The sequence below is a fragment of the Chionomys nivalis genome, chromosome 9 (genome assembly GCF_950005125.1).
Source record: "Chionomys nivalis chromosome 9, mChiNiv1.1, whole genome shotgun sequence".
In the NCBI taxonomy this organism is placed as follows: domain Eukaryota; kingdom Metazoa; phylum Chordata; class Mammalia; order Rodentia; family Cricetidae; genus Chionomys; species Chionomys nivalis.
This window is the reverse complement of record NC_080094.1, coordinates 53,535,167-53,547,201: the sequence shown is the minus strand read 5'-3', so window position 1 is coordinate 53,547,201 and position 12,035 is coordinate 53,535,167. Positions and strand designations below refer to the sequence as shown.

The 12,035-nt window shown below is 45.2% G+C and overlaps 1 protein-coding gene across 1 annotated transcript in view; it reads right to left on the bottom strand.

The window, feature by feature from the left end:
* Positions 1-5,966, bottom strand: part of Tgm5 (transglutaminase 5) — a 33,090-nt gene extending 27,124 nt beyond the window's left edge. The window contains exon 1 of the mRNA XM_057780763.1: positions 5,957-5,966. Coding sequence (XP_057636746.1) covers positions 5,957-5,966 — 10 coding nt within the window. The remainder of the gene's footprint in view (positions 1-5,956) is intronic.
* Between the last annotated feature and the right edge of the window lie 6,069 nt (positions 5,967-12,035).

Here is a 12,035-nt window from a genome sequence, read left to right as displayed (position 1 = left end):
TCTGAGAGCATTCTCATTTCCCACCAACCCCAGCATCATCCTTTATTCCAGGCAGTCCATCTGCAGGTTTGGTTTCTGCTATAGGCTCAATTCAGAACACTCCTGTCATAGTTTTTCAACTTGACACAAACCTAGACATACCTAGGAAGAGGAAATCTTAATTGAGGAATTGCCTCCATCATATTGGCCTGTGGACATGTCTGTGGGGGCATTTTCTTGATTGATGATTGAGGCAGAAGGGCCCAGTCCACCATGGATGGTACCATCTCTTGGCAGACGGTCCTAGGTGGTATAAAAAAGCAGGCTGAGCAAGCCAGGGGAAGCCAGGTGGCAAGCAGACTCCTCCATGGCCTCTGCTTCAGCGCCAGCCTCACTGGCAGTCTTGCCTTGCCTTTCCTCAGGGAAGGACTATAATTCACTAAGTCAAACAAAACCTGTCCTCCCCTAAATTGCTTTTGATCAGTGATTTATCAGAGCAACAGAGAACAAACCAAATTATCTCTCATTACTTGGCCAAAGTCTACCTGTTGTGGGATCTTTGTACACTTGTGAAAACGTACTGCTGTGATTGGCATAACAAAATCTGAATGACTGATAGCTAGGCAGGAGGTATAGGTGGGACTTCTAGGCAGAGGGAACTCTGGGAAGAAGAAGGCAGGGTCGCCAGCCAGATGTAGAAATGAGGTAATGTGCCACGTGACAAAAATATAGATTAAAATAAATGGCTTGAGCTATGAGAGCTAATGGGACAAGCCTACACGAAGGCCAAGCTTTCACAGTTAACAGTGAGTCTCCATGTCCTTATCTGGGAGTTGGTGGTACAGGGAAAGACTTGCTACACCTACCCATTCCCCGAGACTGCCCTCCCTCATGAAACCGGCCCCAGCTGGCCACCCTTCTTCCCATCTCCTGCTGCTCTACAGCCTTGAACTGAATCACTCTTAATCTTAACTGCTCATGAGCACTGACCAGTTAACGCTTGTGTCCTGCTCACACGCTCATCTGTGTCAATGCATTCACCTCGGGTCTTACTCTTCTCTGCCTCAGCACAGGAACCCAGACATTCTTTGTTATTTCTTGTTGTGTCTCTTTCTGTAGCTCAGGCTGTTTGCAGACTCAGTCTCTGGAGTTCTGGGATACAAGGCATGTACCACCACACCCAGCTCTTAGCTACTTTTTGTCTAAGTTCCAACACTCGACGTAAGTTGAGAAGGACAGAAACCTACCTGCTTTATTTTGGCCGTGCTTTGGTTAAAAAAATAAATTAACCAAATCATTTGGCACAGTCTAACACCCTTTCATGTTAAAAAAAATATTCAACAGACTAAGGAGTCCCTTATCATGATAGATGCTGTCTGTAAAAATCCACAGCTAATCCTGTTTAATAGTGAGACACTGGATGCTTCCCTATTAAGATAAGGAGCAAAACAAAGACGTGTGTTCTTGCCCGCGCTTGTCTCGCAAGCAACTAAAGGCAGAGTGTACTAGAAGATCTAGCCAGGGCCATTGGCAAGGAAAAGAGATCAAAGCCATTCAGATTGGAAATAAGCAAAGTCATCTTTAGTCACACATGACATAAGAATAATAACACTCTCAAATTAGAATTAACAACCACAAAAAGATGTCAGGATGGATGCAATACCAATATACAAATCCAACTGTATTTTTCATATACCACAATGAATAATCTGAGAAAAATGTAAAAGTAATTCCATTTATAGTAGCAAGAGACTAAAGTAATTAGTAACACATTCACAACAGAATTAAAAACTCTTACCACAAAATATCGCTTAAAGAAATTCAGTCAAATAATGGAAGCTGTCCCATATTCATGGGTTAAAGGATGGTATCATTCCAATGACAATTAACAACACAACTATTCTAACGGCTCCAGATTCAACACAATACTGACCAAAACCCGAACTGCACACGTCATTTGGTACATCTACAGTGCATCTCCTACCATCTCTTGCCTCTGGCTCCCAAGTGTAGGGATTAATTAATGTAAGCTTTGGTGTGGTAATTTGGGAAGTGGCTGCTGGGTATTTGGGAACGGGCAGCCAGAACAAGAAAATTCCACTTAAATGGTGAACATACAAATATGCAGGCAAAGTACAGATACATGTAAAATAAATACTAAGAAGTTAATAAAAAAGAAAGAAGTTGGTTGCCTACTTCACATGATATGCAAAAATTAACTCAAAATGGATCAAAGATTTGAATATGAGAGCTAAAACTGTAAAACACAGAAGAAAACAGGTAGGTACACATTCCTCATCTTGAAATAGACAGTGGTCTCTTAGATACGACAGGAGAAGTAGAATCAGTGGGGAAACTCAAGTAAATTGGGCCTCATCAAAATGGCATTTCTGCTTCAAGAACATGATGAAGAATATGGAAATATAATCCAAAGAATGTGAGGATGTATTTGTAAATCATATATCTAATAAGGTATTTGTAACCAGATGGATGGATGGATTAACCCTACAACACAAAAAACAAGGAGCTAAATGAAAAACTGGGTAACTGGAGCTACTGAGATGGCTCAGTAGTAGGTAGGTAAAGCACTTGTTGCATAAGTCTGAAAGCCAAGTTCACTCCCTGGGACCCGTGTGGTAGAAGGCAAGAACCAACCCCACAAGACTGTCCTATGACTCCTACGTGCTCATCATGACATGTCTCCCACAACATGGGGATTTGAACAGGTCTTTCTCTAAACAGGACAAGGAAAAGACAATAAGCTCATGGAAGGATGCTCAGGTCATCAGGTAAATACACATGAACTGTTTCTTCACACCCATGAGGATGCTATAAGAAAACAGACACTAGCAAGTGTTGGTAGGGTGCAGCACTATGGGGCACTCGGACCTTGCTGGTGAGTTTATAAAATGGTTCAGCACTTTGGAGAACACTAAAGAATATTGAACACAGAGTTATCATGGGATTCAACCGCTTATGGTACACCACCAAACAGTGAATGTGTATACTCACACCAAGCCCATATGTGGGATGCTGATACAACATTATACAGAAATAACTTAAAAGTCCAAATGGCACAAGTACCTACCAGCTGATGAACAGAAAAGATGTAGCATGTAAAAATAATGGACTTGTATAAACTGAGCACATTACAACACAAATGGACCTTGAAAAATTAGTAAAAGGAGTCAGATGCAAGAGGACACATCTTATATGATGCCATTTCTATGAAATATCCAGAATAGTCAAGTCCATAGAGATTGAAAGTAGATTTGGCATTGCCAGGGACTAGAGAAAGGTGGAAAGGATGCTGAATGCTTCTTCTTCTCCTCTTCCTCCTCCTCTTCCTCTTCTTCTTCACATAGCTACATAGCCCTAGTTGTCTTGAAATTCACTCTGTAGACCAGGCTGGCTTCAAACTCACAGGGATGCTCCTGTCTCTGCTTCCCGAATGCTGGGATTAAGGGTGTGCACCACTGCACCTGGCTCTGACTGCTTGTTTTTGAGGTGATGAGCGTGTTTTGGGACTAGATAGTAGTGACGCTTTCAAAACTGTATGAATACACCTAACTGTATACTTTAAATAGATGGCCTTTATTATGTTCAATAAAATGCTAGAAATAAATGTGACTCAAATAAACTGTGTAAAGGTATAAACAATAAATATTTATCTTTTGTTTTAAGGAGTCAGACCACAGTCACACAGGATCACAATCACGCAGGTTCACCTGAAACCCATGAGGCTAGCTTGGAACTCACATGCTCCTTCGTACCTCAGTCTCCCAATTTGCTAGTATTACAGACACGTGCCACTACATCCATCCCCTCTTTATCTTCGACCTTCTATCTTCTGAGGCTATTTGTTTACTTCTATCTTCTATCTTCTGAGGCTATTTGTTTACTGTTAACACATCTTTTTCATTAGTGAGCTGTGTATTGGTTTTTTTTTTTTTTTTGATTTTCGAGACAGGGTTTCTCCGTAGCTTTTGGTTCCTGTCCTGGAACTAGCTCTTCTAGACCAGGCTGGCCTCGAACTCACAGAGATCCGCCTGCCTCTGCCTCCCGAGTGCTGGGATTAAAGGCGTGCGCCACCACCGCCCTGCTGTTGTTATTGTTTTTAAAGAAGCGCAAGATGTTTGCTATTCGAAGAGTTCTCTATCTTATGCAAAATCACTTGCATTTATTTCAAGTTCTAGATTCTCTCAGCACTTTATTGAGATCATACTATTTAACTTTTATCACAACCTTGGAGAGATGAAATATCATGTCATCTACACCTAGGGGATGAAGAACAGACCTTCTGATAGATGGAGGATTTTGTCTCATGTTAAACTCAGATTTGTGACTCCAATCAGGAGCTCTTTCTCTACCCAACAGCTGCTATCCATTGCTGGCTCTCACTCATGTTCAGAAAGGACATTCCAGCCCTGCCACTCGAGAAAGAACTTGACTTTTTCCTAATAATAAAAAAAAAAGGAGGGTGGTAGTGGCATTTGCCTTAGGCAGAGGCAGGCGGATCTCTGTGAGTTCAAGACCAGCCTGGATACACAGAGAAACCCTGTCTCAAAAAACAAAAAGAAGCAGCACATCCTTTAGGAGACCAGTTGACTGGGCAGAGAGCACGGACTGGCTCAGGTCTGTGCGTGACTAAGGCTACCCAACAGGTGGGACAACACCTGCCTGACAGGAAGCACTTCAAATATATCCTATCCTCCAGAGACACCATGGGTTGTGTCAGTCTCTTCCTATGACACATGGATGCTTCTGCAACCAAGCACCATGCTTAGCTTTCCTTTTCATGGCCATTTCCTTTTTTGAGATAATGGTGTTTCACTTAACTATATTCAAATAGGATATTCATTTTCAGTTAGAGTGTTTTTTCTTGAAGTAAGGAGAGAATGAGGGAACTAGCAAGGGGATGGTTGAAGAACTTAGAAAATAAGTGATTTTAATGTCTGTCCTGGAGAGACATTCCTTTATGAGTAGCCAGAAGCATGCATAAGAATGCTGGCTGTAAGATTGCTTGTCTATCTGTAAAATGGGAAAGACTTAAATGTCCATTAGAAGAGGACGAGATGAATGAATCATACACTGTAGAATGCCATACAAGATGAAAAATATTGAAGTAGGTCTATACACACTACTAGCCTGGAGAGAGCTCCAAGACATGAAGTGAGTGAAAAAATATTAGGTTGATATTTATAGATTGATAGTATTTATAGATCTGGATTTATAGCAACACATATTGATCCAATTGGTTATATTCAGCAAATCTATGAATACTAATGTCTAGACCAAAGGCTGAAAACAATGGTTACTCAAGATGAGGTTGGGGTACTTAGAGTTTTATCTGCAATTATTGCTTGATTTTAGTCCAACTAGATCTTCATTTCCTTCCTTTGTAATTAAAAATTATACACATTTTACATAAAACTTAAGGAAATAGTAAAATACGTATTATATTACTTATAGCAAATAAAGGTGGGGATATGATGTGTGAGGAGCAAGCTAAATCCCGTCCTTGTAGGTGGCGTGTCATCTAATCGTTTCATCTCTCTGCAGAAGATGACGATGATGACTTGGGAAGTTAGAGGATGTGAAGATTCAGAGAACTTCAACACTGTAAAGAACCTCAAGACTGTGGTTCACACGCTTCTGGTTTTCAGGCATGAGAGGCAGAAACTAGAGAAGTAAGTTGGCCAGTGTGAAGAAGTTGGCTGGTGACAGAGGACAGAAATCTCGGTGCCCTAATCACTTGCTCTGCCCATCCCACCCTATTGTGGAGGCAGTCATGGTAGCATGGCACCTCCACCCTGCCTCCTGGTCCTCAGGGGACCAATGGCTCCTGAGGGTTCTTGGCTTCCTTCCTAGATCAGCTCTCTACTTGCTCCTTTCTCCCTCTGAGCCCCCCTCCTGCCCTTGATGTCTCTGGGTCTTCATTGTCCCCATTTTCTAGCCGTTCCCGGGATTTCCCTACCTTGGGCCATGGTGGTTGCTTCTGGCTCCAGGGCTGCTCCCCCACAGGCAGCTGGATGGGCTGGAGATTCAGGAAACAGATCCTGGAGAGCCTGCTTCCCCTTCCATCCCAAGGCTCGACACTGGAGGTGGGGCCAGCTGCCGCACTGCCACCTCTGCCGGGGCAGATCACAACTGGTTCTCTCACTTGCCCTCTGGTTTTTCTTGGCAGTGTTGCTCAGCTGAGAGGAGGTGTGGAGGCTGTGGAACCATCAGGGCCTTTGTGCTATTGGGCCGTTGACAGCTCTTAGGCAATAGGGCTGTGGTAAAGGAGCCAGAAGAAACTGGTGAGCGGATGGGGGCCTCCACAGGGATGAGGGAACTGTGCTTCTGCAGGAAGGACTGTCGGGGTCCCAGACTATCGCTCACAACTAAGAGAGCCTCAGTGGGTTCTAGCACTTGAGACCTCTCTTTCTGGAGTTTAAGTGCAAATGGTACCTACACTGATCATCCTTAATATGACTTTTATTTTTCTGGCCATGGCACTGTTTTAAGTGAGACCTTCCAGGCCTATAGTGATTCTCAAATAAAATGAGCAGATGTGGGGCTGGAGAGAAGGTCCAGAGGTTAAGAACAGGGGCTACTCTTCTAAAGGACCTGGGTTTGAGTCCCAGTACCTACATGGGAGATCCACAACTGTCTTTAATGCCAGTTTCAGGTGGCGCACGCCTTTAATCTCAGCACTCGTGAGGCAGAGGCAGGCGGATCTCTGTGAGTTCGACGCTAGCCTGGGCTACAAGAGCTGGTTCCAGGGCAGGATCCAAAGCTACAGAGAAACCCTATCTCAAAAAACAAACCAAAAAAAAAAAAAAAAAAGAAAGAAAGAAAGAGAAAAAGAAAAGAAAAAAAAGGCAAGATGATAATGTAGCTTCATGGTTGAACAATTGCCCAGCAATACCCAAGGTTCTCCAGAGAGAAAGAGAGACCAGGCTGAGGGAGGGAGGGAGAAAACTGGAGAAGGATCCTGTGTGAAGACTGACTGGGAAATTCACCCACTTTCTTCCCCCGATGTGAGTCACTTCTTCCTGTATCCCCAATTTCTAGGTCCTCTAAGGAACCCAGCAACTCATATCTTCTTCTCTCTTGGTTTCAACTCTCTGATAGCTTCCATAGTGTACAGATGCACAAATACAGTTCTCTGGGGCTGTTGGTTTGTTGCTGTGCTGAGGAATGAACCCAGGGCCTCGGGCATGCAAAGCCAGCACCCTACCACCAAGGCACACCTAGTGCCCCAACACACTAACACATCTGTGTTCACCTCCAATCCTCAACTCCATTAACCCATTGACTCTGCAGCTCTGACCCTTCCTAACAGTTCCATCAATCCTCCAGTCTACTGCCTTGTTCCTCACCCACTCTTGGCCCCCCTTCCACCTACTTCCCTCCCCAGGCTCCCTGACACCCTTCTCATCTACTCCCTCTGAAGGCCAGGGACCCTTTCCTGCTCTTATCTTGAGGGTCCTTCTGCAATTCTGAGTGTGCATGCTGGCCCTTCTCTCTTGTTTAATAAATTTCCCTCTCCCTCTCTCCACCCTCTGACTCTCTCCCTCCTTTCTTTCCCCTCTCCCTCTCTCCACCCTCTGACTCTCTCCTGCTCTCCCTCCCCTCTCTCATCTCTCTTCGCATCCATCTACCACCCCATCCAGTCTGTCATTTTCTTCTCAGAGCCACTTGCAGGCTCCCTTTACTCCCATGCCGTTGCTTTCCAGGGATGTCCCGGGGGTTCACCTATTCTCACTCCACTAACCCCCTCATGGACTTAGGTGATCCTCAGAACTGTGGCCTGCAGGTCCCTCTTCTTGGCCACCTTTTGACACTTTACCACACCCAGTGTGCCCAAATGATTCCTTCTCCCCTACCTCCCAACTTATCCGCCTTTCTCCCTGTGTCTCTGGTCTTGGTGAGTGAGGGTACGGCACTCCGGAAATGAAGGTCAAATCGGGGGCATCTCTCCTCTTCTCCTTAGCACATCAGTCCAGTTCAATTCCTGACTAGCACCTAAAACTGGCCCTTCCTCTCTGTCCCTCAGCTCTACCTTCCCTGAAACACCAGCCTGTCTAGAAATAACTCCTAACCAAATTCCCACCCTCTTCTCTTCAAATTCAGCACTACTGATTTTCAACATATTTTGAAATTATAGTTACATTATCTCCACTCTCTAACCCTTCCCATATATTCCTTTGTCCCAACTTGCTCTATCCCACATCCAGGGCCTTTATGTCTTACCATTGATCTTTCTGAAGAGCCAATTCAAGCACATAGTTTCTCCGCTCAGGATCCAACAGTGTATAAAAGCCGAACTTCTCAACATCACCCTAAAGGCCTTCGAGAATCATCTTTCTCTTCCCACCTAGAACCCAGGTATGCCAAACCCCTTTGGTTCACTGATGGAGACCACTCCTTTGCATCTGTGTGTGGGTGTTCTCTCTCTCTCTCTCTCTCTCTCTCTCTCCTGAATGATCTCTTTTTCTGAAGTGTTCTCTGTCTATTTGTCTCCAGGTTAGAGCATCACCCTGCTAGGAAGCCCTCTCAACACTCTCTATCACACAGGGAGTTAGGGGCTTATTTCCCTTGTCATCTCTGTTAACCAAAATACTTCTCCATATCATAATCATAACACCAGTGCCAGTCAATCACATGACAGTAGACAATAGAAACACTAGTACCACCAATACAACCATTTTTGGTGCTAGATATTATTTTAAATTCTTGTGTGCATTATCCTTCTTAGTCTCACATCTCTATGAATCAGGAGTTTTTTTTTAGATTGATTTATTTATTGGTTGGTTGATTGATTGATTGACTTGAGACAAGGCCCCACTATTTAGCCCTGGCTGACCCTTTACTATATAGACCAGGCTGGCCTCAAACTCATAGAGATACTCCTGCCTCTGCCTCCCAAGCTGGAATTAAAGACAGGACATACACCACTATGTTTAGTCCAAAGATATATCCATTTTTATATGCATGAATGTTTTGCCTATAGGCACATCTGTGTATCACATGTATGAAGCATCTTTGCTGACCAAAAGAGGGTTTCAGGTCCCCTGAATCTGGAGTTACAGCTGGTTATGAGCCACCATGTGGGTGCTGGGAACTAAACCTGGGTCCTCTGGGATAGTAGCAAGTGATCTTAACTGTTGTGCCACCTCTCAGTCCCCTGTGAATCAGGAGTTCTTGCTGGTCTTATATAACAGATGTGGAAATCAAAACATTTGTTTTCCCAAAACTCTTCGCAAAGAACTACTAGGCTAGCCTTGGAATTCAGCAGAAGTCTAGAGTTTTGTAACTCTAAATGTTTAATGCCGTATCCAAAACTTGCATGTATGTTTTCAGAACTCATCGATTGGTATTAGATAACCAATTGCTGTGCTCTTCCCTGGGGAAGACTGTTTCTTCAACATTCCTGAGTCGCTCTTTGTGTAGGGCTGAGACCGGTGAGTCTGTGCTCTGCCTCCTCGCTCTGCCACGCTTCCCCTCCACTTTGGCTGTCTATTGTTGTTGCTTTGCTCGGTTGATGGTTGACGCTTAAAGTAAGTATGTATGCATAACTAAGCAGTCCCAGGCAGGCGTGGTCCCATTGTCTCTGCTCCAAGCCTCTCCAGCAGGTTGTTAGAACTGTGTGAAATCTCTTTCCTCACCGACTGGTGACAGGATTCTACCTTTTCTTTCTCCCAGCGTAAGATTCCTGGAGAAAGTTCAATACCTTGGAACCATTGTTTCAAAAATCTGATAACCAAAGGGAGGGGCACAAGTGCTTTTTAGAATATCTTCATTTCTGCTGGTCAGTTACAGTCCCTGGAACAGAGGACAGGGCATCTGCAGGCTACTGGCCATGGTTAGGAGGCACTCTAGGCTGTTGTACGGTAGCCACTAGACAGGAGAGAGAGGTGGAAGCGGAGCAGCTCTTCTCCAAGACTCCTCCTTCCCTGCTGCAGAGAGCTGCTCCTTTGCTCCTCAATCAATTTTGCTATGTGCCCTTCTAAAAAAGAAAAAAAAATCAACAAAAGACAAAAAGAGGGAGGCTGGGAAGGCTGGGGAGGTGGGCGATTAAGGAGCACTTGCTGCTCTTCTAGAGTAGCCAGGTTTGGTTCCCAGCACCCACATGGTGCCTCACAACCCTCTGTAACACCAGTTCCCCAAGAGCTGATGCTCTCTTCTGGCCTCTGCAGGCACTAGGCACGCACACAGTACACAGACATACATGCAGGCAACACCCCCTTACACATACAATTTTTAAAAATAAAAAATATAAGAAAGAAAGAAAGCTAGAAAGCAAGAAAACAAGATAGCAAGGAAGGAAGGAAGGAAAGAAGGAAGGAAGGAAGGAAGGAAGGAAGGAAGGAAGGAAGGAAGGAAGGAAGGAAGGAAGGAAGTAGAACCATTACAACACAAAGCCCATTTGGAACCAGAAAACCAAGAGGGACTCTTCTGCCTGGACCTTGGTGTCTGAATAAGACCTGGGCTCTGAGCCCAAGGAGGCGACTTACAGGTTTGGCTTTCCATTGGAATCCTGCAGACCATTAGTCACAGGGTGTGGGGGAAGTATGGGGAGGCAGGGACGTAGCTGTGATCACAACAGGATGCCCCTTGTTCAGAGAAGCTGGGCAAGATCGATGAACATCATCTTACTTTCCTATCTGGACCGAAGCAGGGCTGGACCTAGGAGAGGGACACTTGAGTAGATTACTCACCTGTCCTCGCCAGGGAATAGGCCAGCTCAAGCAGGGTGATACTGGGGAAGCTCCAGACCTTTCTAAGACCCACAGAGATGTGGCAGCTGACTCCAGCTCTGCCAGGAAGCTCTGGTACGTCCCAAGAAAGTTCTGGTCTCCCTGTCTGTGGCTCCTGGTGTGACACCCTGGTCCCCAGTCTAGGGAGATGGTGCTGAGGGTCCCACAAACACCACAAAGGTCTGCCAGAACCAGAAGATCCAAGTGGAGCTTTCTGCCCCCTCCCCTGCCTCCCCTAAGAAATGGAGGCACCAAGAAAGTAAAGGGATGAAGGTGCCTCACACTTTACAAAATACGACTGAATCCCCTTTCCCATTTGACCGTCACCGTGCCCTGTGCTGTCATTGTCACTTCACATCCTGGGCATCTAAGGTCTCTCTGTGGAATCAAGAGCAAGCACTTCAGTTTGTTTGACACATCACTGCCAGGTATCATGGACCCCAAACCTCTTGGTCCAAATGTCTCGAGTATGACACTCTATGTACCTTGTAGGGACAGGAAGACCAGAGTCTAGAGCTGTGCTACTGCCCTGACATGTGCCAACCCCTTGCTCCACTCTCTGGGCATTTCTTTTGCCACCTTTCCCCCCGGGGGTCCTGCCTGGCTTCCTTGGTTGGCTCCACTGGGTTGCTGTGAAGTAAGGAGATGAACTCTGGAGACTCTAATCTCGGGGTACACCACACAGTGGGATGAACCTCAATTACTGGGATCTAGGGAATGACTCACCCAAGATGATCTAGCTCGTGGGACCAAGGAGAGGAAACAAAACCAGAGGGCTTGAGTTCGAGGCCAGCCTGGTCTACAAGAGCTAGTTCCAGGACAGGAACCAAAAGCTACGGAGAAACCCTGTCTTGAAAATCCAAAAAAAGAAAAAAGAAAAAAAAAAAAAACCAGAGGGCTTGCAAAAACAAACAAACAAAAAGAGAAAAACAAAAAAAAAAATCTTCAAAACACGCCATGGAGTATGACTTTGAAAGCTACTTTCTAGGTGAGAAGAAGGAAGTCACCTGAGAGGCAGCTCGTGAAGACAGAAATGACTAGGACGCATGGCAGGATGGAAGGCTGACTATATCAGCAATGCCGCCAGGAGAGGAGCAACCACACTGAGGACATTTGGAAGAGAAGCAAAGTAAAACATTTCTGAACGAGTCAGAGGGTAGGAACCGTCATGAACTCAGCTGTCATGAAATGGTGACAGAAATGCCCAGGGATGCTCCTGGGGACAGGTACAGCTGGCACAAGGGTGGAGCAGGGCATGCAGGCTCCTACTCTTGCACCAAGCAGTTGGGTGTGGACGGGACTGGGGAG